At 52.8% G+C, this 24,936-nt stretch overlaps 2 protein-coding genes across 2 annotated transcripts; one reads left to right on the forward strand and one right to left on the reverse strand.

Annotated features, from left to right (window-relative positions):
- Positions 1-7,966: 7,966 nt before the first annotated feature.
- Positions 7,967-12,822, reverse strand: CHPF2 (chondroitin polymerizing factor 2). Its single transcript, XM_082498996.1, has 4 exons — positions 12,463-12,822; positions 11,231-11,795; positions 9,674-9,856; positions 7,967-9,389 (listed from the first exon to the last, which is right to left on the reverse strand). The coding sequence occupies exons 1-4, from the start codon at positions 12,735-12,737 to the stop codon at positions 8,127-8,129; spliced, it is 2,286 nt and encodes a 761-aa protein (XP_082355122.1). The 5' UTR covers positions 12,738-12,822; the 3' UTR covers positions 7,967-8,126.
- A 654-nt stretch (positions 12,823-13,476) lies between these two features.
- LOC309668895 (ATP-binding cassette sub-family F member 2) lies at positions 13,477-24,510 on the forward strand. The gene is made up of 15 exons (XM_082479436.1): positions 13,477-13,534; positions 13,824-13,992; positions 16,071-16,283; positions 17,215-17,397; positions 18,366-18,537; positions 18,677-18,772; positions 19,862-19,964; positions 20,050-20,145; positions 20,253-20,372; positions 20,886-20,975; positions 21,214-21,324; positions 21,459-21,521; positions 21,988-22,116; positions 22,942-23,145; positions 23,901-24,510. Exons 2-15 carry the CDS (start codon positions 13,839-13,841, stop codon positions 24,036-24,038), a joined length of 1,872 nt encoding a protein of 623 aa, XP_082335562.1. The 5' UTR covers positions 13,477-13,534; positions 13,824-13,838; the 3' UTR covers positions 24,039-24,510.
- Positions 24,511-24,936: the final 426 nt, after the last annotated feature.

The raw sequence follows: 24,936 nt of genomic DNA on the forward strand, positions 1-24,936 counted from the left end.
GCCAGTGAGAGGGGCTGGGCCAGGAGAGCGCAGGAGGTACAGAAAGGAACATTGCTGTGGAGGAGGAGGCAGCCAAGGGCTGACAAGGGGCCTCACCCTCACCCTGCCTGCAGGGCAAGGCCAGGCCGGAGTCTCTTCCTCATGGAGAGAGGGCAGGGGACTCTGCTGGGGAGGAGGGCCGGTTTCTCACGGTGGTGTCCCCATGGTGAACAGCAGGCTGTTGGTTGCTCCTGAGGTGGCACCAAGGAACTGGCTTTCTTCAAAAGCCACAGGGCTCCCCTGGACTAGTAGTAGCATTAAGTCAGTCTCTCCAAGAAGGGCAGTGCTGACAGCTCTGGGTAAAGACACCGCACGAGCGCAGCCCACATCATGCTGACTGGTGAGCGACCTTGCTTCCTCCTCCGTCCCCCGTCCAATTTCTACCTCAGTCTTTCCCAGCAGGAACCTGCAGACCGGGTCCCTCCGTGGGCTGCGCTGACAGAGGGGACGGAGGCAGCTCAGGCGCCAGGGAACAGGAGGGAGGGAGCAGCAACCTCCAGCTCAGCTTGTGGCACCAAAGCGAGATGCTCTGCCCCTGGGGGAAGTCAAGATCTTCTGGAAGGCCACACAGAGCATTAGTCTGCTACAGATGTAGATCAGTTTATCCCGAGAGAGTACCTGGGGCTACGCATCCCCCTCGGGAAACAAAGCTGAGGGGCAGTTTAGAGGCAGCAAGACCAGCGCTCTCCTGCGTGAAGGCCAGCTGTCGGGAGCACTGGAGGCTGCCGTCGGTCGCAGGAGAGCTCCGGGGCACGGGGCCTCGTCAGGCTCAGGGTGCCAAGAGGGGGAGCCCCCCTCCAGAGGACCACGCCGGGGCAGCTCCAGGCGAGCGCTGGTGTCTCCCCCGGGAAACTCGGCCCCGCGGGGGCTTCCAGTCCACGTCCGAGGGCGGTAAATGAGGGCCGGGCGTCCTCCCTCCGCCCGCCCCTCCGTGCCAGCGGGTCCCCAAGGGGCAACAGAGCCGCCACAGCCCGGCGGACGCGGCGGGGCCGGGGGGGCGGCGGCACCGGCGCAGCGCCGAGTCCCGGGGGAAGCGCGGAGCGGCGGCTGCCAGGGGGGTCCCGGTCCCGCCCCCGCGGGGGAGACCAGCGGCGGCAGCGGAGCGCCGCGGGCTACCGACGGCGCGGAGCCCGTTGCCCGGGCTCTGAAGTCTCCCGGCCGGGCGAGCCCCGCAGGCAGCACCGGGGTCCGCGCCCCGGCCTGGGGTGCCGCTGGCAGGAAAGGGGGGGGGGGGGGGGCAGCGCCCGGGCAGCCTCCGCAGGCGCCGGGGCAGAGCCGCGGCAGGTGCCGCCGCGGGGCCGAGCGGACGGGAGCCCGGGGCGGGGGGGCGGCGGGACGCGGGGCGAGGCTCACCGTCCCGTCCATGCTCGTCCCCGCCGCGCCGCTCTCCCGCTCGCACCCGGGCCGCCGTCCCCGCGCCGGGCGCCTGCGCGGCGCTGCGGAGAGAGAGCGGCGCAGGGACCGTCTGCAAAGTGCGCGCCGCGCCGCTTCCCGCCCGCGCAGGCGGCGGCACCGGGACGGGCTGCCCGCGGCGCCGCCGGGGTGGAGGGTCCCGCTGCCAGAGCGATCGCTCCTCCGGCTCGCCCCCGTCTTAGGGCCGCTCGGGCGACGGGACGCCGGTGCAGCCGCGGTGCCCGTGCCCGCGCCCGCTGCCCAGCCCGGCGGGGGCGGTGCGGCGCGGAGCTCCTCCCGCGGACGGGTGGGGGCGGCTCCCGCACCTCCCCGGCCCCGCGGGCCGCCCCCGCCCCGCCGCCTCTGAAACGGTCTCCCGCCCGCCGCCGGAGGCCGCGGCAGCGCGTCGGGCAGGTGGCGGGTCCGCCGCCACCGCCCCGGCCACCACCGCCCCCCGCCGCCGCGGCCTCTCACTCACCGCCACCGCTCCCCGCCCACCAGAGCGCCCCTCACTCACCACCGCCCTCCGCCGCCGCAGCTCCTCTCCCCTCCCCACCACCGCGCTCCGAATCGCCGCCACAGCGTCTTCCCGCTGCCAGAGCGGCCTCTCGCTCGCCGCCGCCCCCCGCCGCCACAGCCCCCGCTCCGGCCGCCGCTCCCCGGACCCGCTCCGGCCCCGGCCGGCAGGCGGGTCGGGCTCCGCCGCAGAGCACCCGCCAGGCCGCGGCCCCTCTGCCGCCCGCTCCGCCCCGCGGCCCCGGTGCCCGTGCCGCCCCCGGAGCGCCGGGCCCGGGGCAGAGCTCGGGGGCGCGTCGCGGCCCGGCGGCGGGCAGGGGTGGCAGCCGCCGCCGCGGGCGGTGCGGGTCAGGACCCGCCGGGGCTCCGGGGGGACGCGGGGCGTTTGGTATGTCGCACCCCAAACCGGGCGGCGCCAAGTGTCGCTGTCCCGCTTTTGGACACTTTTCTGCACACCCGTCTGTTAAGGAGCAAAGTAACTCCCGGGAGGATGAGGACGGTGGGTTTGGGGGACCCTGTAGGCCGCTGCACTGTGCTGGTTGTAACGGGAAAAGAAAAGGAAAATCACGTCGTGAATATCCCGTGCAAGATATTTGTGACCTGCGCTTTCAAAGATTAATTTGAAGAAGCACTGAAGAGAGTTTGGCTGGAGTTGGAGAGGCACTGCAAACCAAGAGGGGTGAGGAGGGGAGTTTGTGGAGGACGAGCACCGAAAGTGGGAGATTTTGAGCGATGCTCCAAGGAGCCACGAGAAAGGGGTGAAAGGAACCAGCTCCATTTGTAAGGAGTGTCAGGTGAGCAATTCTGCCAACTCCAAACGTGCAAAAAGGGTGTAAGTCTCAAAGCTGAAATAAAATCTTGCAAAGATTGTGAGGTGGATTTATGTCTCACTGGGTATTTTTAAATGGGGCTGTATATTTATGTGCCTTCAGCTTTTTCAGTCTGCATTTTTCACGTGTCGCGTTTTCAAACTTTTTGCTACAGCTATTTGCTCTAGAAAAACACTGTTGTAAATGGAAAATGAGTTTTTGCGTTACCTGTAACCCAGAAACTGCCACCTTTGAGCATCCTGGAATAAATGGTTTAGCATGCATGTTGAGAAGATAATGTAAGAGCTGTGCTAGGTGCATCCAACAATCTGAGAGAGGAACGTGAGAGAGGGTGACTGTCTTGGCTAAGGTATGTGATGCACGGGGGGGAAGCCCTGGGGTAGCAAGAAAGCACCTTGTGTGGTGGTCCAGGCTTGGACCTCTGTCAGGAGACTAATGGCAGCCTGCACGCGCTTTGCCGTACTGTGAAGTGTCTCCTGATAGATGTGTGAGGAGGTAATGCTTAAGGCCAAATAGAAGAGAGCAAGTTCCTCAGAAAAGAAGTCTTCACATGGGAGTTAAGAATGGAAGAGCTGCTGAGCTTTTGCCAGGGAAATGTGCAGCTGTTGATGAGATCGTATCATTCTCTGTACCCGGTCGTCTGATCTGGCCAACAGCAGCTCCAGAACTTCTCTGTGGAATGGCCTACACCATCTGCAAGTGACTGTCTTGCACTCTCCCGAGTGCAGGCGATGGGCTGTGAACCACTGTGGGGTTAGAAAGTTCAGCATCGAGTCCGCAGTGACTGAGGCAGGTGCAGACATCATAGGTGCAGCCACTGGAGGGACTGCACAGACACAGCCCAACTGCTCAGCACCTCCACAGGAGGTACAGGAAACCACCCAGCGCAGGCTGCCCAGATGAGAGGCTGCACGTCCCCCTCGCATGGGAGGGTCACGTCATTTATACTGCAGTCTTGGAGAAGATAGATGGACACTGTGATCAGATACAATATTCAAGTTCACAACATCTGTGTTGTTTTTTTTTTTTTTAAATTATACCTTTTAGTTAGGGATAGAGCAGCAGCTCCTTCATAGGTGAGAATATGGTGAGTCTATTTTCACCTATTTCTTGAAGTTAAAAATGCAGCTGGGACAAAAGCTTCCTGTGTTTGTAACATATACTGTACATTTTTCTCTGGGATCAGCAAAGACGCTCCGATGGGATAAGTGAGCCTGTCTAGGACACCCAACAGAGTGAGATACTCATACCACAACTGAAGACAAGGAAGAAAACTGTCCAAGGACATGGAGCCCAAATAAGGTGAAGCACACACAAAAGTACACGCACCTGGTGTGTGGTGGGGGAAGCACAGCTGGAGGCACAGCAGACACCTGGTGAGGGTACGCATTTTCTCAGTTTTACAAGGTTGAAGATGACAATCGTGGTAATTTGTCTTCCTGGCCAATCTGTGACCCCATTGTAGACCATGAATTCTACATCATGATCCTCACAGTTTGTCATTTCTGGCTGAACTAAAGCGTGTCCTTGAAAAGTATCTAGTCCTTTTTTGCAGATAATGACACAAAAATGGTGGTATTGAGTCAAATCATAAGTACACCCAACTCATTTACTCTGTTCCTGACAGTGGCCAACACTGACTGCCTAGAGAAGATCACAAAACTGGGGTAGACATACAGTGATACTGCCCCAAATGCTCTCCTGGCTCACAGTGATTTGTGATTCAGAGACCTGCTGTGACAGAGGCGTGGCTTTGTGGTTCATAGCCTTTGATGGATTTCTCTTTTGCAACTTTCACCCACTATATATTCACAGTCGTGAAATTTAAGGCCATGAAGGCCCATTAATTCTGCCCACTCACATATGACAAGTAATTTCTCATGGGTCTCCAACGGTCTCTGTTACACAAACCAAGTAAATTGTAACATACTGGAAAAGCTACCGCTCTGTAATTTCACTAGATAATCACTTCCGTCACTAAAAGCATGTGCCTGTTTTCAGTTGGAATTATCTGTTGCAGTTTCAAGCTGTTAGTTTTGGTGTTGCTGTTGTTGTGCCTTACCCCTAGACAAGTAAAAATCTTTAGTATCCAGCCTGACCTGGAATGTTTCCAGGGATGAGACATCCACCACCTCTCTGGGCAATCTGGGCCAGTGTCTCACCACCCTCAGTGTAAAAAATGCCTTCCTTATGTCTAATCTGAATCTACCCTCTTTTAGTTTAAAACCATAGAAACCAGTTTAAAGCCATTAACATTTGTCTTATCACTACAGGAGTTCTGCATCTCTCATTGTAAGATATTTCTTCCAATCGTCAGATAACTTTTGTGAACCTCTTGTACATTCTTTTTATTTCCTCTCTGTTCCCTTCAAGCCTTTAAAAAAAGGGCTATGCCACCAGGGGCCTCACTGTCGTCTCTCACATCACCAGCGTCTGTTTCCCCCAGATTGTCTACCTGTGTAGATGTGTTATATCATGTCTTAATCTTAAACTGTAAACTTAACAGGGCTGGGATAGCTCTCTGTATTTTATTGTCTAAAATAGTGGGTGCTAGTCAAATTAAGCTGGTTGCGCATTAATACAGTAAATTTCTTTCCAGACTTAGCTTTTTTTTTTTTTTTGGATAGAGTCCTCTTTGGAGGAGTGACTTGCCTTTATTTCCCCCACGCACCTAAGTTTGCACTTGACTGCTTTAAGACAAAAACTATTTGAATGGCCTTACTCTGCTACACACTCTTCTCCTGTTATCCTGTCTTTATGACTGGTTTTTGCAGTACTCATTTTTTATATCATCTGCAGATTTTACCAGTAGAGAGCTTACATTTGCTTCCAAATCACCAATTAAGTGTCAAACAACACTGGCAGGAGAACTGTGCCCCTCAGACCTAAGGAGAAGTGCCCAAATCCAACAATTGGCTCTTATTTGATGTGCCAGTTCTTAACTCACCCGATTTGTTTGCTGCTATTGTATTAGGAGTGTTGCCAGCGGGTGAAGCGCAGTGATCCTTCTCCTCTGCCCAGCGCTGTTGAGACACATCGGGAGTGCCATGACCAGTTCTGGGCTCCCCAGTGCCAGGAACACATGGAGGTACTGGAGGGAGTCCAGCAAAGGGCCGTGAAGCCGGTCGAGTCACTGGAGTGTCTGCCATAACAGCTGAGGCTGTGAGAGCTGGAATTGTTTAGCCTGGAGAAGAACAGGCTCAGTGTGGCTCTTACCCGTGTGTGTAAGGGACCGGTGGGAGAATATATGGAAGACAGAAACAGCCACTTCTCAGTGGGGTCCAGTGATGTGACACGACAAGAGGCACCGGGCACAAACTGAAATGCAAGAAATTCCATTCAAACATGAGAAAGAGCTTTTTAACTGTAAGTTATTACAGAGTGGAACAGATTGCCAGGAGAGACTGTGGAGTCTCCATCCCTGGAGGTTTTTAAAATGCAACAGGACAGTCCTGAGCAACCTGCTCTAACTGACCCTTTGTACAGGGGTAGGCTTAGGTGAACTCCAGAGGGCCCTTCTCTGTGGGACAGAATAGGGAAATCTAAACCAAGACCTGTTTACTTAATTTCCAGATAAATGATTTTGCAGTTACCTGTCATATGTAAGTACATCTTATACCTGAATCATCCAGTATAACAGACCTGTCCTTGTTTTCTCCCACCTGGTTGACCTTTGTTATCTGCAAACTTTTACCAACAGTTTTTTTTTCCTCAAAGAATCTAATATAATCAGTGACATTTGGCCAAAAACCTGTTCCCATAGAAGCACACTGAAAATCCATACCTAGTCTTTAAAAGACACTTTTTCATCCGTTTAGTATATTACATTAATGAACACATGGACATCATTTGGAATAAGAGCCCTTGGGATTAAGTAAACAGTTCCCTGCTTACACTTAAGGTGCATGTGGCAAGCAGGCGGATATACTTGATGGAAACCGGGTCCCAAAACTGCGCGTATTGAAGCTGTGTAGCACCAGGAGAACAATCAAAAAGTTTGGTGTAACTGAGGAATTTTCTGTCCCTTACAACAATTGCACAGGCTCACCCCTTTAGCAGGTGCAGGACTTACCAGGTAATCAAATTGAAGCCGAACTGTTTAATCAGCACGCCATGCCATCTGCCCATCTGTGACCAAAGTGACATATCTGTTGTTGTCAGGGATAATACTTTGCTCAGTCTGCAGAATGGAAAGGTAGTTGTTGGGGATCTTCAGCCAGTTTCTGGTTCCTCTCTAGGACACACAGCAACCCCATGTCATATCACAGTGCTCAGCCCACCTGGAGTACTGCATCCAGCTCTGGGATCCCCAAGAGAAGGAAGACATGGACCTGTTGGAGTGGGTCCAGAGGAGGCCACAGAGATGCTGCAAGGGCTGGAGCCCCTCTGCTGGGAGGACAGGCTGGGAGAGTTGGGGGGTTCAGCCTGGAGAAGAGAAGGCTCCGGGTAGACCTTTGAGCCCCTTCCAGTGACTAAAGGGGCTCCAGGAGAGCTGGGGAGGGACTCTTGATCAGGGAAGGGAGCAATGGGACAAGGGGGAATGGTTTTACACTGAAAGAAGGGAGATTTAGATGAGATATGAGGAAGAAATTCTTGACTGTGACGGTGGTGAGGCACTGGCACAGGTTGTTCAGAGAAGCTGTGGCTGCCCCATCCCTGAAGGTGTTCAAGGCCAGGTTGGACAGGGCTTGGAGCAACCTGGTCTAGATGATCTTCAATGTCCCTTCCAACCCAAACCATTCTGTGATTCTATGAAGCAAGCTTGGTGGATGTCAAAGGGAATTTTCCATTCCTTCACATTCCCAGATTACACAACAAAATGAACATTCTGCAATTGTGGATGAGCCAAACAAAGCAAAGTGAAAGTGCATTTGTCCAGCAGCAAATTAGACAAGCTGCGTTTATGTCTCCTTGAACAATAAATGCACGAAGACACAAACACACAGGGGGGCGCAACAAGAGCACTGACAGTAGCACAGTCAAGGTAATTTTGTTCCAGGACATAGGTCACATTCCCTCTCTCTGCACTGCTCAGCAGAATTGCGTGGCTTAAAGTAAGGTCAACTCTACAGCTTGTTTTACTTCCCTCATCCCAGAGCCTATAAAGTTTACAAGTAAGCACATGAGTCTGCCTGGAAAGAAACTTTTATTTAAAAAAAAAAAAAACAACCCCCCCCCCCCCCCCCGAAACAGCCTCTCTCCATAGCCCATGCCTGTGCCTCAGACCAGGGCTAGGAAAGCCTTCCTCCTCCCTTGACCTCACATGCCCTCCACCCATGGCAAGGCTGGGAAGGGGATGGAAAGTGCCAAGTGTTAAGGTGCTGAGAAGCTCTTGATGTTTCTAGTCTCTCAAGTGCTGTTGGCCTGCTCCTGCTCAAAAAGGGCCATGGCCAAATGAGAGCGGGATGCAAGTCCTTCCAAGTTACTAAGCACACAGCGGTGGTATAACTCCTCACTAAGCCGGGGATTGCAGCTCCGAAGCGCGTATTTCTGCACTAACCCTGGCTCCACAGCCCTAAACAGGTGCAGCCCAGAATAGTGGAGGAAGACATCAAATACCTCCATGCTCTCCAGCACCTCATCTCGGTCCAGGATATCAGCTGCTAGCTTGGTGCGTGCCGTCATATAGTCAGAGTTATAAAAGCAGGCCTCAGCAAAGGAATGTCTGTCAAAATGCCCGTCCCTCAGGAAGTCAGTGCTGGAGGACGCGGTCTGCTCACCACGGTACACCAATGCAGGGTTGAACTCTTGGAAATGCACTGGGAAGAAGACCTGCCAATTGCTGATAGTATTCATGCGGCAGCGATTCAGGAACTCCATGTTGATTTCTGTCCAGACACTGGCCAAGAAGAATAGTGTATCAACAGGGTGCTTCTTTGAGACTATATCCATGAGTTTCACTTGTGATGGCACCTCAGTTTTAACACTAATCCAGGGAATTTTAACTTCTGCATAGCGTTTCTCCAGCTCTCCTACCATGGCTTTGACTCCAGCGAAAACATCCACCTGACTGACTCGCTGGGCATCATAGGGATGGTAAATGAAAAGCAAAGTCAGCAAGGCATTATCATGCGTGTCCAGTGTGTTCATAGCAAACATATCCAGGAAGTTTGCCACAAAATCCAGGTCCTGCACTGTCAAGGGAAGCACAAGTTGCACCCGTGTGGCCTCTGTCACATACGGCATGGGAATAATTTCCACCTTGCTTAAGGGGCGCACCAAGCTCACTCGTTTGGCCAGAACGTGACTGTGGCCCTTTTGGGTGACTGCCTCCAGCAGCAGGTCCAGTGTATATTCCATGCCCCGCGTAGGGTCAAAGCGCCGATAGCCGTTCAGCAGCTGCCGCTTGCTGAAGCGGAGCAGAGGCTGGTAGCGACTATTAAGTTGCTCAAGTGCTGACTCAATGATTTCACCGACATCTGCTTTGCTGGCTCCAGAGAGCTCACACTTCGGGGAGCCATCAGGACAGGAGAAGAGGTGCTGCTCAGTGAAGTAGTCCCAACTGATTACCTCAAAACGTGACTTTGGAAGAAATGGGGCATTAATGCCCACAGGCCACGTCAGGCCTCCCTCACCTGCAGGGGTCAATGATGTCAGGTTCCTGATCTGCATCTGTGCAAAGAAAGAACGGATACTGATCCCTACCCTGCTTTCTCAAAGAGGTCCAGTCCGTCTCCCACCCAGGCCTGCCTCACCACCTAGAACAGTATCTTGGTAGTATCACACCAGAGGTTTTGGATAACTTGGTGTCAGAAGTGCTATTTCTGAGACACAGGACTATATCCTGTGTCTAGCTGATGGTCACCTACAAACAGAAGCAATAATCTTTCTTCGTTGTGCTGAAAGAAAAGGAAACCTGTGTGGTCAAAGAGTTTAAGATATCCCTCACCACATACCTGGAGGTCTTGGATCTCCTGGTAGGCTCTGTCCAGCTGAATCCTGCTGAAGTGCTTGTGCAGCCGGTACATCAGGGTCATGTCAGAAACGGGGTGCACAGCAAGAGCTGCTTGGAACTCTTCTTCTTCCTCCTTCTCTGGCTCAGTATTTTTGGCCAATTCATAGGTATGATAATGCTGGCCCTGAAGTGGACAAGAGCCACAAAGACTAGCATGCAACTTGAGCTCACAGAGAAGTCTTCCCTCACCCCAGACATGCATTTGCCCCTCTTTCCACACCTACTGCAGTACCCAGAGACAAAGCTATAAGAGTTGTCTCCATCCACCCTACCCCTCATACTACACAGAATCATAGAACAGTCTGCGTTGAAAGTGATCTTTAAAGGCTGTCTAGTCCAGCCCCCTGCTATGAGCAGGGACATCTTCAACTAGGTCAGGTTGCTCAGAGCCCTGTCCAACCTGGTCTTGAATGTTTCCAGGGATGGGGCATCCACAGATTCTCTGGGCAAGCTAGGCCACAGTTTCACCACCCACAGCCTAAAAAATTTATTCCTTACACCTAGCCTAAATCTTTCCTCTTTTAGTAAAACTTTCCTCATCTTTCTTATAAGTCCCTTTAGGTACTGGAAGGCCACAATAAAGTCTCTCCACAGCCTTCTCTTCTCCAGGCTGAACCCCCCCACCTCTCCCAGCCTGTCCTCCCAGCAGAGGAGCTCCAGCCCTCCCAGCAGCTCGGTGGCCTCCTCTGGCCCCTCTCCACCAGGTCCATGTCTCTCCTGTGCCGAGGCCCCCAAGCTGGAGGCAGCACTGCAGGGGGGTCTCCCCAGAACAGAGCGCCACAATTTCCCCCTCGCCCTGCTGGCCACGCTGCTGGGGATGCAGCCCGGGATGCCGGGGGCTCACTGGGCTGCCAGCACACTTGCCAGCTCATGGCCAGCTTTTCACGACCCAGCACCACCAAGTCCTTCTCAGCAGGGCTGCTCTCCATCCCTAGCCTGGATGGACACCAGGGGTTGTCCCGACCCAGGTGCAGGACCGCACTCTTAGCCTTGTTGAACCTCATGAGATTCACACAGGCCCACTTCTTCAGGCTGTCCATGTCCCTCTGGATGGCATCCCTTCCCTCAGGTGTGTCAACCGCACCACTCAGCTTGGTGTCATCCACAAACTTGCTGAGGGTGCACTCAATCCCACTGCCTATGTCACTGATGAAGTTATTAAATAGTGCTGGTCCCAACACAGACCCCTGAGGGACGTCACTCACCTGCTTGCTTCTTGGTACCAGTGTGCCCTTTATCCGACCTCCAAAACCTGTGGATCAGCATCTGCTAGCAGGCTGAAAATGAAATACTGTATGCCCTCTCTCTCTCCCAACATCTCAGCTTTGATTACAGGCTTCTTCCCAGTGCTGCCTGCCACACCACACAGCCCCTTCCCTCCTCTGTAACTCACAGCAGAGGCTCACAAAAAAGCCCCTTTATTATGCAGCATGGAACTGGAAAGAGCATAGGTTCTGTCAGACTTGGCTAACACAAAATCGGAAAAGGAAGGTAGTACCTGGAGCTGGGACACACAAGTGATGCCAAGGAAATCGATGATGCAACGTCCCAGCCACTCATCTGGCCGCACACTAAGGATCTCGTTGCGACAGCTGTCCAGGTGCGGATGGAGCTTAAGCAGCAGGCTGCGGGAGATCAGGTAGCCAAAGCCACCGTGACAATAGCGGGCCTGCTCATCTCCCCCAATAAACTCTTCCGCTCGTCCCAGGTAGACATCTTGGTTAATACTTAGGTGCGTCACCAGAGCCTTGACCTGTTCAGCCTGGGCATAGGTGTCATCCTGCATGATGTAGAACCAGTCATAGTCAGAACCAAAATGCTGATGGATATAGTGCATGGTCTCGTACATGAGCCAAATGGGACGCTCATCCCCATGGGCCACGAGCACCATGCCATGAGGCACCTTGGCACTGCGTAACCCTGTAAAGTACAGCAGGCGTGGGAAGTGATGGGCTACTGTCTTGTTCACTGCCACTGCCAATGTATTCAGGGTAGCCTTGGAGGTCAGCACAGCCACAAACAGTCTCTCGTGGAATCCCAATTCTGTCTGGATATAGCGAGTTCTGTAAAGGAAGGACATACCTACATGACAAACAGCTAGATGACAAACATCAAAGGATTATCGTAACTTGGGATAAGGCTTTAGCTGCTGGAGTCTACCAATGATGAAACAGTTAAGCCTAAAAGTAGAGCATTAAGAGAAGACTCTCTAGTAAAAATCCCGTTTTGTAAAAATACTTGCTTCCTTCAAGGAAACTACAATCTCACATCATTTATTCAAGCTAGGAAACTGTCCTAGTGTATGTTATAAAAAACTCCAGAAAACAGAGCTAACCAATTGCAAGTTACATACATTATTATTAATTGTTCAAAATTTTCCTGATGAATAGACTGGTTAAGGAAGTTTGGAAGAATAATTTAACATGTTCTATTAGACATAAAAAAAAAGTAATAAAAAAATAGTAATAAAAAAAGAAATATTCTCAATATTCTTAGATGTTTGTGCTACCTCTTTTTTTTAATTAACAATTTAGATGCTTCTCTTGCACCCCTTTAAGGCAACAATCTTAGCCGTTGCCTTGTTGCATCATGCTGCTACTACATAAGGTATTCCAAATAGAATACTCCACCTTGAACCTATTAACTCACTGGAAGATTTAGAACCCCGAAAACCACCCATATGTGGTTATTTTCCTTGAAGAAAAGCCTGGGCAAAAGCACGGATTTTACCTGAGCACTTTTTTGTAAGGCTTGTTGGGGTCTCTGTAGTAGGGGACAATCCGAGGCCTGAAGTCCTCCTGGCCCGGGCCCGGCCTTCCGTCCGCTGCCTCCGGCCGCGCCCCACCGGCGAGGGCCCCGGCACGGCCCGCCGCCCCCGGGCACTGCTCCTCGCCGCCGCCCTGGCTCCAGGAGGCGCGCAGCAGGCTCAGGCTGCAGCCGAGGGAAAGGCCCAGGACGAGCGGCAGCACGGGCCGCAGCGCGGCCAGCAGCGCGGCCAGGCGCATGGCGGCGCCGGGGCCAGCGGGTCCCCGGCGAGGCGACGTCCAGCCGCGGGGCGGCCCGGTCCGGGGGGGGGGGGGTGTGTGCGGGGGCGGCGGCAGGACCGCTACGTGCGGGGCGGGCTCACGGGGCCGCTGGGGCGCTCCGGGGGCCGGCGGCCGCGCGGCATCGCCGGCGCGGGGCTCTCGGGAGGCTCAGGGCGCTGCGGGGGGAGAGCGCGGTATCCCCGGCGGGGCCGCGCACCGGCCCCCCGACGGCGGCCCGCGCGGGTCAGCGGCCCCGCGGCTCCCTCACCGGCAGGCGGAGTAACCCTTCTGCGCGCAGGCGGGCTGCGGGGCCGGGGCGGCCCGCAGCTCCGCACCGGCGGCAACAGCGGCTCCCACTGGGCCGCGCTCCCGCCGCTGCCACCTCAGCCGCTGCATCGCCGCCCTCGCGCGCTTCCGCTTCCCGTTTCCTCTCTATGGTACCCCAGCGGCCACTCTACCTGCTGGAGCCATCGCCTCTATGGTAACGCGAGCCACCCCCCCCCCCCCCCATTACCCCCCCACCCACGTTCGCCGGGGGTGGAGCCGGTGTGGCGCGCGCGGCGCGGTGTACGCCGGGAGGCGCAGTGCCCGGCCGCCGGCGGCACGCGCCGGCCCAGCCCGGTGGAGGGCGCGCGGACTCCACTTCCCAGGTCCGCGCGGGCGCCCCGGCGTGGGTGACGCTTCGCGTTGTGATTGGTCGCTGCTGCTGAGGGGCGGGGCGTGCGCACGCGGTAGCAGCTGTCCTGTTGCGACAGAAGGAAAGCGCGGAGCAGCCGGTGCGGGCCGGGCTGGGCCGGGCCGGGCCGGCGGGTGGGTGGGTGGGTGGTGGGGGAGGAGCGGACCGGACCGGACCGGACCGGACCGGACCGGGTCGGGCCGGGCCGGGCCGCGCCGCGCCGCGCCGCGCCGCCTAGGCAGCCCAGCGGGAGGGCGAGCGGGCAGCTCGTGTGCTGCGGGCCGGGGCCGGCGGCGCGCGGGGCCGCCGAGGCGGGGAACTGGGGCGGGGCGACCCGGTGCGGGCCGGCTCGGCGCGGCCTAACGGCGCCTGTCGCGTCTCCGCCTCAGCCTCTCAGCCGCGCCATGCCCTCGGACCTGGCCAAGAAGAAGGCGGCCAAGAAGAAGGAGGCGGCCAAGGCCCGGCAGCGGCCGCGCCGGGCCGCGGAGGAGAACGGCGATGCCGGAACGGAGCCGCAGGAGGTCCGGGCCCCGGACGCCAACGGAACGTCGCTGCCAGGTGAGAGGCGGCCCCGCCGTAATGCCGGTCCCGCTGCGCCGGCGGGCGCCGGGCTCCTGTTCACGCTCCCCGCGGGGGAGGGCGCTGCCGGCGCCCCCGGCAAGGTGCCCTCGGTGGGGGCCAGCCCGGCAGCCCCGCGTGTTCCGGTGCTGGGAGCGTCCGGGCAGGGCTGTGCACATTCGGTTGTGTCCTCGGCTTAGTAAAGCGGGACATCTGTTTCCCTACGGGTGAAATACCTCGCGGGCATGGGCTTGTGCTGAACGGGGCAGCTGCGGCATCTGCCGTTAGCGCCACTGGCTCTGCTCTGAGCCGGCAGGACACCGGTGGCAGTTCGTGGTGGCTCTCCGCAGACCGCACAGGTGAAGGGTTCCCTGGGCCCTCGCTTGAGGTTTGCAGCGTAAAGACGGAGCACGCTGGTGGTGTCTTTTCCCTCTCAAACAGATACTGTCCCGGTCTTCTGGTATGTGATGCCCAGAGCTGTTTAGGGTGGGTTTTTGTCCTGCTGCAGGAACCACTGTAGTGTCTGAATTCTTACTGTTATTGCTGATACTGCTGTGACCCTCTGTTCACATGTTTCTCTGGGACGTACCTGGTTTGCAGGAACTAGGAGCCTGGCTATAGTGAAAGAGACTGTCAACAAAGGGCTGTTGACCCCCCTAAAGGAAAGGGGCAAGGTAAAGCTTGGAGAGGGAGACTTTATTTTTTGTCCTTGCTTTAGCCCACCTGGTAGCCTGCAGGCTGTTGGGCACACGGGTTTCTCCCGGCTGAGCCTGGGGTGTATGGCTGTAGGAGGCACTCGGTGGTTGACACAGCCGCAGGGCAGCGCGGGCCCGGGAGTCCGGAGGGCGCGGTGAAGGGGCCGGTCTCCCGAGGACCCCGCTCTTTGCCAGCGCGGTCCCCGGGCGCGCTGCTGAGCGCTGGCGGGCTCGGGCTGGGGCTTGGGCCCAGCCGGTGCCGGGAGGCTGCTGCGGCGCGCGCGGTGCGGCTGGCGGTCGCCGCGGTGAGGCCACCCCGGCCCGGTGCCGCCGGCTCTGGGCGGGGCCTCGCCGCCCGCCTGGACCCCGCCATCCAATCGCCGTGCGCTCCCGTGACTCATTTGCGTACCGCCTTCCTATTGGTCAAGGCTGGGGAGCCGGGGCGGGGCCGGGCGCTGGAGGGCGGTAAACTAGCGCGAGCCTCCGCGGGCGAGCTGTGTGCGTCGGGGAACGCGCGTTCTTCATTGGCGGGCCCCGGCGGAACAGTGGCGTCGTGGGGTCAAATGCCGTGTCCCTCTCACGCGCGCCCCGATGGGCCCTGTCGCCGCCGGTGGCGGCCTTCGCCCCTTCTTAGACGCGCACCTTTGCCGGGGTGATGGCGGTGCCGCCGCTGATGGGCGGTGTTGGCGGGAGCGGCGCAGCAGCGGCCGCGGTGCGGTCCCTCGTCGGCCTCAACGGGGGCGCTCCGCCTGGGGCCGCCGCAGCGTTGCCGAGACCCTCAGTGCCATTTGCCGTCTCAAGTGGCGGTGTCTCGCCAGGGCCCGAAAACTGGACTGTAACGCAGGGTGGCAACGGAAGGTCGGCGTGACAGGGGAGAATTGCTGTAGGAGCGAAGGCAGAGGGAGGCGTGCGTGTGGGTGCAGTAGCTCCTCAAAGAATTGGTTGGACCGATTCCAGTGCTGCTGCTTCTTCCCTCCTCTCACCTTTCCCTTGATTTATTTTCTAGCCAAGTTCTCTTTTGGCCAGCCCTTTCCGTAAGCTTGCAAGCAATACTCCATAGGATCTCTTTCCACCCCAGCCAGCCCTTCCTGCAGTGAGGGTCAGTCCCACCGTACGTGGATAACTGGCTAGCTATTCTGCCTGCTAACTTGGTTCTCACGGTCAGATTTCATTTAGAGAGCAGGTGGAAGTTCCTGTTAGACTGTATATATCCATCTGCTAAGCTGAAAAGCCGAGTGTCATTGCATCTGGACCTCTTCAACATGTCTGTAGAAATGGGGACACAGGAGTTGTATTTGTGGTCCTGGGCTGATTGGTACAGGGGCTTATGGCTTCCCTTGTGTTTGTAAATCAGTAACACTTCTGGTCTCTGTCTGCATACAGAGGTGGATGCTCTTACAAAGGAGCTGGAGGACTTTGAATTAAAGAAAGCTGCTGCCCGTGCCGTGACAGGAGTGCTGGCTTCCCATCCCAACAGCACTGATGTGCACATCATCAACCTCTCACTGACCTTCCATGGCCAGGAGCTTCTGAGTGATACAAAACTCGAGCTGAACTCCGGCAGGCGCTATGGCCTGATTGGACTCAATGGGATCGGTAAGCTGTGGGGCACTGTGATGTGGGCTTCTTGGAGCTGGGTGAAGGTTCTGTGCTGCTGAGAACCTGAACAGATGCAGGTGGTTACATGCTGGAAACCAGAAAGAAGGCTTTTACGCAGACATGGCCGGGACACGGCAGTTTCTGGTCTCCCATCTCCCTACCCAGGAAGAGGAATTGCTAGGATTACTGGTAGAAATATGAGGTTGCATTCTGGCTTTGGACTATGCATTTGAACTCGTTTCTGTGGATGGTTGGGTGAGAAGTCTGGGATCTGTGAATCTGTCTGATTCCTGTTTGCAGGATTTGTTTAGCAGTGTGATAAACCAAGTGCTGATGCTATTGGTCAAAGAAATTGCACAGTATGGAGAAGCAGGGAGTGTGGTGTTTGGCTTGAATGGGAAAACAACTGTGCAATCCCTGGAGAAGGTGACATTCTACATGGGGAGATGCAGAATACGGGTGTAATTGGAGAAGAGCTACTAACAGTGACTGGCTGGTTTAACTTAAAGGAAAACACTTAGGTTCTCTAGTGATGAGTGCATTACTTTCCTCCATGTTAGAAGTCTTTAGAGTCTGGGGTCCTGGTAGCAGGTGTCAGACCTGGTTAGACAGCAGGAAGTATACAGCAGAGATAAAGTTCCCTAAATCCAGGCCAAGGCTGACCTGCAGTGGTTTCCAAAGAGGAGCTTGTCTTAATCCTGTCCTTGGGGTGGTAAGCCTTAGCTGGAAGGGCAGCCTGTACCAGTGAGGCAGTAGGGTCTGCTGTGTCTCTAATTATTCTGGCCTCTCGGGCAAGAAATTCCCGAGGATTTTCTGGGGTTGGAAAGGGAGGGGGTCAATAGGATCTGGCTGCATCTCTTCTGTTTCTCTTTGACATTGTATCTCACCAAATCCAACAGTTAATTGTGGAGTGTCTGTCTGCACACAGGGAAATCCATGCTTTTGTCAGCTATTGGGAAAAGAGAAGTGCCCATCCCAGAGCATATTGACATCTATCACCTGACCCGAGAGATGCCTCCCAGTGACAAGACCCCTCTACAGTGTGTGATGGAGGTGGATACAGAGAGGGCCATGTTAGAACGAGAGGCGGAACGTCTGGCTCATGAAGATGGTAAAGCTTCTTAGAGTCCCTGTGGACATTTCCCTCCCTACCGAAGAAAAGGTCCTATTTCGGTTCCTTGGCAGAGTTTTTACATGTTACGGTACCTATTTCCCCTAGCTGCCCCATACTAGTTGAAAAGTTCCGTGGGATGTTATGGTTTGAGAAACCCTTAACAATTTATTGTCGTTTAGACAATCATTCTATCACCTGATAACCCCTCCCCACCCAGGAAAGGGAATTGGGAAAAACAAGGAAACCTGGGAGGCGAAGTATAAACAGATTTAATAGAGTAGGATTCAATAAAGAACATTAATAGCACTAAAGAACCAATATTGATCCCGATACCCATACAGAATATGCAAAGATCATACTCGGCCAATTCTATCAGTAAGAAGCTGTGCACTCCCAGCAGTGGACAGCAAATGTCAGACACTGCGAGCGCTACGACGGCAGGAGGAAGGGAAGGCCTCAGGGGTCTGGCACCAGGGCATGAAGTTCTCGGGATCGCAGCCATCAAGGGAGAGAGAGAACTTCGCAGCAAACTTCCTAATTTATAGTGAATGTGACATTGATGGTATGAAATAATCCTGTTGGCCAGCTTGAGTCAAGTGCCTGGCTCTCGCTCCTCCTCATCCCCGCACCTGGCAAGCTCAAAACCACTGAGACCTTGAAATCCACACACCATAGATGGCTAGAAAATCAATATTTTCACAAGCTCAGACACTAGAGTCTTCTAAAAGTGCAGTCTTCCCAAGTATTAGAAGAGAAATTAGTCCCGTGTCGCTCAAACCAGGACATGGTATTACACTTCTTTGGTGAAATTATTCCATGCAGCTTCTTAAGAATTGTCTCAGGCTTGGGAATGGAGGAGGCTGGATAGTGGCAAAGCAGGTGGACTGTGAGCTTTCCCGGCTGTACAGAGGTGCAGCTGAGAGCCCTGTATTGGTAGAAGTGCTGACAGGCAGGCTCTCTTTCAGCGGAGTGTGAGAAACTCTTGGAGTTATATGAACGTCTGGAGGAGCTGGATGCTGACAAGGCAGAAGCACGGGCCTCACGTATCCTTCACGGCTTGGGGTTCACACCAGCCATGCAGAGGAAGAAGCTGAAGGACTTTAGCGGTGGCTGGCGAATGAGGGTGGCTCTTGCTAGGTGAGTGGTGTACTGCTGCTGCCTTCTGGAAGAATGCCTGCCTGCTCCTGACTCTGCAGAGCCACATACACAGAGTGGAGCTGAGAGGCTTTGGGTTTCCTGCATTTACTCTATGCTGTCATCTCCCCTCTCCTTTCAGAGCCCTCTTCATTCGGCCTTTCATGCTGCTGCTAGATGAGCCCACAAACCACCTTGACCTGGATGCCTGCGTGTGGTTGGAGGAAGAGCTGAAAACGTAAGCACGAAGGAATTTGCTGCTTCTGTGGGTTGTGCTTTTCTGCTGGAACATCTTGTCAGCACATGAGCAAGTGCTACAGGAATAACTGTCTGTAGTTCTTGTAGCTACGTAACTATATTGCAGTACCAGTGGCACCTTCTTGTGCTTGCTGCTACGCGTTTCTATGGAAGTGTTCTTGATGCAAGGGGTATTGAATTCAGAACAAGACCCCGTCTCTCCCTCTCTGAAGAAATGAGAAATGCTGGTTTGTGCTCTCTGGTTAAAGGTCCTTCATTGAAAGCCAGGAGCAGCCTGTGTACCGGCACCATGCGCTGTACCAGTAGTGTGAGCTTTCCAGACCTGGCTTCCAGTGCATCTTTCTGCATATTGTTCCTCTGTTTTCACAGAACTGTAGTATCTGAGTGTGTTGGTTTCATCTTGTTCTAGTATTGCGGGTGACTGTTTTTAGTAAACAAAGGTAAAATGTTAAGGCCTGAGGCAAAAAGCTTAGGAATAGTTATGAAGCTTAGGTTATCTGTGTTCTGTGTTAAAAGGACTATTGTGAGAAGGGCTTTTCACTTGCAGAGGTTTTTCCATCAGCTTTGTCAGTTGAACCTTTTGCATGCTCACTGTAGAAGTCAGATGTTTTAGGGAAGTAATTTGAACCTCTCTCTTTTGGGAGGCTTTAACCTGTCATTTTACAGATTCAGAGCAGAGCTAGTCATAATGTACCTAACAGGTGGTAGTCTGTACCAAGGTGAAAGTAAGCAGCAAAGGTTGAGACTTCTTAGAAGTGTGATTCCAGTGGATTCAGTTGCATCAGTAGCACTAGTCATCTACCACAGCTCTTGACTTTATGAAGACTGTCTTATGGTGAAGAGTGTTTCAGCACAATGAAAGGTGTGTGCAGTATTTGCTTACTGCAGCTAATTGTAGCTGCTTTACTCCAAATTTCCCCAAGCATCTCCAAGGCTGTCTATCTTTTTGTTCTCAATCCCATTGTAAGCAAGAGAGATCTGGTGCATGTAAATCCTTTGTCATCATCAGGGACAATGAGCAAGAATTCTTTTCCTAGCTTAGTGTCTAATAACTTATGTGGTGCCACAGGTTCAAGCGGATCCTTGTGCTGATATCCCACTCCCAGGACTTCTTGAATGGTGTCTGCACCAACATAATCCACATGCACAACCGCAAACTGAAGTACTACACGGTGAGTAAATGGTGCCCTGTGCAACTGGCAAAACCAGAGGAACTGTCCTCTGGGGCATGCCTGATGTTCTGTGGTCTCTTTCTAGGGAAATTATGATCAGTATGTAAAGACTCGCTTGGAACTAGAAGAAAATCAAATGAAACGATTCCACTGGGAGCAAGATCAGATTGCCCATATGAAGGTATCTGCCTAGCTGCTTGAACATCTTCCTGCCCATGCAGGTGGGCATCCCTGCACCTCCTCAACCCGGTTATTGTGGCTTTCGGCTAACTCTGTGTTTTGTTGCAGAATTACATTGCACGATTTGGTCATGGTAGTGCAAAGCTGGCCAGGCAAGCTCAGAGCAAGGAGAAGACCCTTCAAAAAATGATGGCTTCTGGTTTGACAGAGAGAGTTGTGAATGATAAGGTAGGATAAGACATGGGATTGCAACTAGAGATCAGTGTTGGAAACGTGGGGTAGATAAGTAGAATGATCTTTAGCTGACAGCAGGAACAGCTCACACAGCAGGGAGCAAGAATGGTCTACCCTTCCTGCTGCCAGGAATGACTGTAGTGAAGACAGTGTAATGCTGAAGAGTGGAAAGAGGAGGCGTAATTTTCTAGGGGAGAGAAGGGGATTTGTCATGTCAATACAGCTACTTTGCAGACATTCAGAAAAGAGTGTCTAGTGGTTGGAGAAGATGGGGGAGGATGCTCAGAGCAACTCCTACTTGTTTGAAGAGTGTAAGCCTACATTTGTTTCAAGGGGAAAGAAATAAGGACTCATTAGCCAGCAGATGAGCTTGCAAGCAACTAGTCAGAATAAATAGTCTGGTGCCTTGGTTACAGGTGATGTTTGTACTGAGGCATGGTTATACCAGAATGACTGGGTTGTCTTGTGCTCCAGAGTGTCTAACAAGTGGATATTCTGTGTTAACAGACTTTGTCATTCTATTTCCCACCCTGTGGGAAAATCCCCCCTCCTGTCATCATGGTGCAGAATGTCAGCTTCAAATATACCAAGGATGGGGTGAGTACAGGGAGTGTGCATGGGTTGTATGGAGAAAACTAATGTCTCTGCCTTGTTTGGGGGCGCAAAGCTTTTGGCTAAGCTTTCGGATCAGGCTGCAGCATATGAGTAGTGGATCTAACTTCTTGGCAGTGTTACTGCTGAGTCTGCTGAGGACAGAGCATTACAGGTGCAGCATGGAGGTTCTGGGTAGTAGTGGAAAGGCATAATGTGTGTCATGATTTTTGGTGGTTTGTAGCCATGGATCTATAATAACCTGGAGTTTGGGATTGACCTGGATACCCGTGTAGCTCTTGTTGGACCCAATGGAGCTGGAAAGTCAACACTGCTGAAACTGCTCACAGGAGAGGTATGTTCCCTGCATTGGCTACCCTGCTCAGGCTGCCTCCTCTGTGCCAGTGCAGAGATGGTTGGATTCTGTATTTCTGGCATACAGCGAAAGGAGGAATTTCCTTATGAAATGTTTTTATCTTTCCTTTCTAGCTGCTGCCCACAGATGGGATGATTCGCAAGCACTCGCATGTGAAGATTGGTAGATACCACCAGGTACTCCCTACAGCAGCCACTGGGACATGAAATGCTGAGGAAAAGCTGTGGGGAATGAGGAATCTTGCCCCTCTATTTCTGCTTCTAAGGCCCCTCCCACTGCTGCCTTCTGTTCCTGGAGATGGGGAAAGGAACTGTTCTGTTGGCTGAATGGGCTCTAGCAAATGTTCTTACACTGAAAAGAGGCTTTCTGTGGTCCTTTCTGTTTAGCCTCTCACCATTTATGGGAGAGGTTGTTGCTTTGTACTTGGTGGTGGACAAGCCTGCTGTTCTGAAGCAGCACTGCTGCTCCTGAAATGGAGACTCCTTCCATAATAGTTCAGCACACTGGCTATACTGTGAGTGGGGTTGTTGGCTCTTGCATTCTGCTGCTCAGCTGGGACCAGAGTGGTATAAGGGGGGAAGTACTTTTGGCCGTGAAGTGGGTGGCCCGCACAGCCTGAAGCTGGCTTTTCTTCTCTGTCAGCACTTGCAAGAGCAGTTGGACTTAGACCTCTCACCCCTGGAGTACATGCTGAAATGCTACCCAGAGATCAAGGAGAAGGAGGAGATGAGAAAAATCATTGGCAGATATGGTCTGACAGGGAAGCAGCAGGTGAGTATGAGCTGTTGAGGTTTTCTTTTTGGTCGTTGGGGAAGTAGAGCTGCAGCGTTTTCTGTTGCTCTACTGATGTCTGAGTGTGATGCAGTATGCAGCATGGCACACCACAGCATCAAAATGCTTTTGCCATCTCTGCTTTTGAAATTGGAGAAAAAAAATAACTCATGGCACATATAAACTTTCTTTGCATTGCAGCAATATGTGGGTTGGAATGGGTGACCTCCGCAGAATCTGGGTGAAGAGAAGACAAGTTGTGGCATAGTGCTAGACTCAAGCGTATTTCAGTTGTAACTAGTTTGCTTATCTCTTATTTCTGAGATGAATACCAGGCAGAAATGAACATGTTCTCAACTAGAAGTGAGGACCACTTGGTTCAAACAAGAGGGTAGGATCACCAGGGGTGCTCTAAGTCTAAACGTGACATGTTCCTGTACGTCATACGTCACACGTATGACAGGAGTTGTCCTCATCACTGGAATTCAACATGGATTTTTACATTGTTCTTCCCCATTTGTCACTCCAGAAGTTGAGAGAAGTTTTATGGTTGCGTCAGGATGCAATGAACACTAGTCAGACCTCAATTAACTATCCGTTGGAACCTTTAACACAAGCTGGGTCTTGCTATGGACACTCCTTCAGAAGCCCTGGAATTCCCTTGTTCTGCTGGTGAGAGAAGCTTAGTCTAGGTATAAGACTGACTAAGCTTTGTCCTCTTGTCATGTAGCTGCTGGAAACACAGTGTGAGATCTGAATATTTTGTGATCAGGGTGGCAGTCTGCAAGTTTCCTTGCAGAGCTGTGACCAGTCTGTGTTTGTCAGGTGAGCCCCATTAGGAATCTCTCTGATGGGCAGAAGTGCCGTGTGTGCTTTGCGTGGCTGGCCTGGCAGAATCCTCACATGCTTTTCCTGGATGAGCCCACCAACCACTTGGACATAGAAACAATAGATGCTCTGGCAGATGCTATCAATGAATTTGAAGGAGGAATGATGCTTGTCAGCCATGACTTCAGACTCATCCAACAGGTAAGAAAAGTAGTGAATTTGGTCAGAGCAAAAATTACTTTTCTAACACTTTAAGTAACTAAAACAAGGTGTTTTCAACTGACTGGCTCTTATCCCAAAAAGATGTGTGAGAGAAAAAAAATCACTTGACGATTCCTTTGCCATGTTTGTGTGAAACAATTACTGAGCTAGCCTAGGAAAACATTAGGTACTTGAAGAAAAAAAACAAACAAAACCCTAGAAGTGAAGAATAAATGAAATGGAAATTATGACACACTGTGGAGGCCTTAACTAGATTTTTTTAAAATGATACTGAAATAGTTCTAGCACAATTTCTTATGACTCAGTCTGTTGCACAGGTGAAGCAAATTGCACCATGTACATACAAACGTCAAATGCTGATTTTTCAGCTATAGCTTTGTCTGCAAGTTTAGGTATAATTTTATTTTTCAAATCCAAGTAGTTCAGGTCAAGAACTACTTCATTTCTCAGTTTAGCAGGAAAGGCTTTCCTTCTTAGTCTGTGTACAAAAAAAAAAAAATATGTTGAGGGGTCAAGCATTTTTGGTTCGAAAAATCTTGTATAAATTATGCAGAAAACACCAAGTAAGATATTTCACTGCAGATATTTTTCTTTGGTAGCTGAACTTTGGAAGTTATTAAACTCTTCTTACCAGACTACAGACAGTAGATTTTGGTTAATTTTATAATTTTGTTAAAATTATAAAATGCCATACTGTAAACCTCTCCTCCTCCTCCTTGTGTGCTTGCTTTCAGGTTGCGCAGGAGATCTGGGTCTGTGAGAAGCAGACAATCACAAAGTGGCAAGGCGACATCCTCGCCTACAAGGAACATCTCAAGTCGAAGCTGGTGGATGAGGATCCGCAGCTCACCAAAAAGACCCACAATGTGTGAGCTGTAGAGCAGTTGGTCAGGTGCTCTCTGTGGAGACTGACAGTGGCCAATGCGACTCGCCCATCTGCCGACTGGAACGGGACTCTGCTGCTATCTCTGTGGCTGTGTTCTAGGATTGCTGCAATACTGCTTCCCCTTGACTTGCCTTGCACCTCTGTATCTGGACAGATCTCTCCTCTCCTGATCTGGCTACGTTTGGGCAACCATTGCCACGTTTAACGATGTCCCATCTGAGCCAGGCCTTGGAATCTAATGGTCTGGGGTCCTGGCAGTGGCAGTTAGGGTGTCTGAGCTGCAGTGATACCGAAGTGGAGACCCCAGCCCAGCTTCTTCTGCCTCTTCCTTCCCAATTTCTGCTTCAGTTTAGATACTTCAAACTCCTCTGGCCTTGGTTTGTTTTTAACTAATATTTAACAGTGTAATAAACAGATCTGCCTGAGAATCCATCAGTCAATAAAGAGGGAAGAACAGTCTTGTCTTGTTCTGTGAGCTGTAGTGGTTATTGGGGCACCCTGGGGCAAATCAGCGGGTGCTGAGCTTTGAGTAGGGTTGCAGAGCCCTTTTTTCTGGGGTGAAGGTTCATTTCTTCAGTGCTACCAAAGTTATGCCCATAACTTGTGGGATATGTGAAGTGGTGAGTACTGAGCTCTGGAGGAACAGGGCAGTGAGTAGGATCCTCACACCCAGGAAAGCTCTGCTACTCTGCAGAGCCAACACTGGGTGTTCCGGTCAGCGATGGAAGGGGGAGCAAGGCACGCGTGGGTGTTTTGTTGCTGTTGGCAGGTACAACTTGGAAGGGTTCTGAAGACTGGAAGTTAGAGACAGAACATAGATGTATAAAATACCATCGTGTGTTCTCTACAACAGAGTGGGTTAGGCGTGTGCTTTTTCCTTCACC

The sequence above is a fragment of the Vanellus vanellus genome, assembly GCF_965231255.1.
Source record: "Vanellus vanellus genome assembly, chromosome: 2".
Classification (NCBI taxonomy): Eukaryota; Metazoa; Chordata; class Aves; order Charadriiformes; family Charadriidae; genus Vanellus; species Vanellus vanellus.

Coding starts and splice junctions, on each gene's coding strand:
- CHPF2 (XM_082498996.1), bottom strand. CDS start 12,737: ATGCGCCTGGCCGCGCTGCTGGCCGCGCTGCGGCCCGTGCTGCCGCTC. Junction 9,857..11,230: donor CTTGTGTGTCCCAGCTCCAG/GTACTACCTTCC, acceptor TGTCCACTTCAG/GGCCAGCATTATCATACCTA. Junction 9,390..9,673: donor AGGAGATCCAAGACCTCCAG/GTATGTGGTGAG, acceptor TTCTTTGCACAG/ATGCAGATCAGGAACCTGAC.
- LOC309668895 (XM_082479436.1), top strand. CDS start 13,839: ATGCCCTCGGACCTGGCCAAGAAGAAGGCGGCCAAGAAGAAGGAGGCG. Junction 16,284..17,214: donor GATTGGACTCAATGGGATCG/GTAAGCTGTGGG, acceptor GTCTGCACACAG/GGAAATCCATGCTTTTGTCA. Junction 17,398..18,365: donor ACGTCTGGCTCATGAAGATG/GTAAAGCTTCTT, acceptor GCTCTCTTTCAG/CGGAGTGTGAGAAACTCTTG.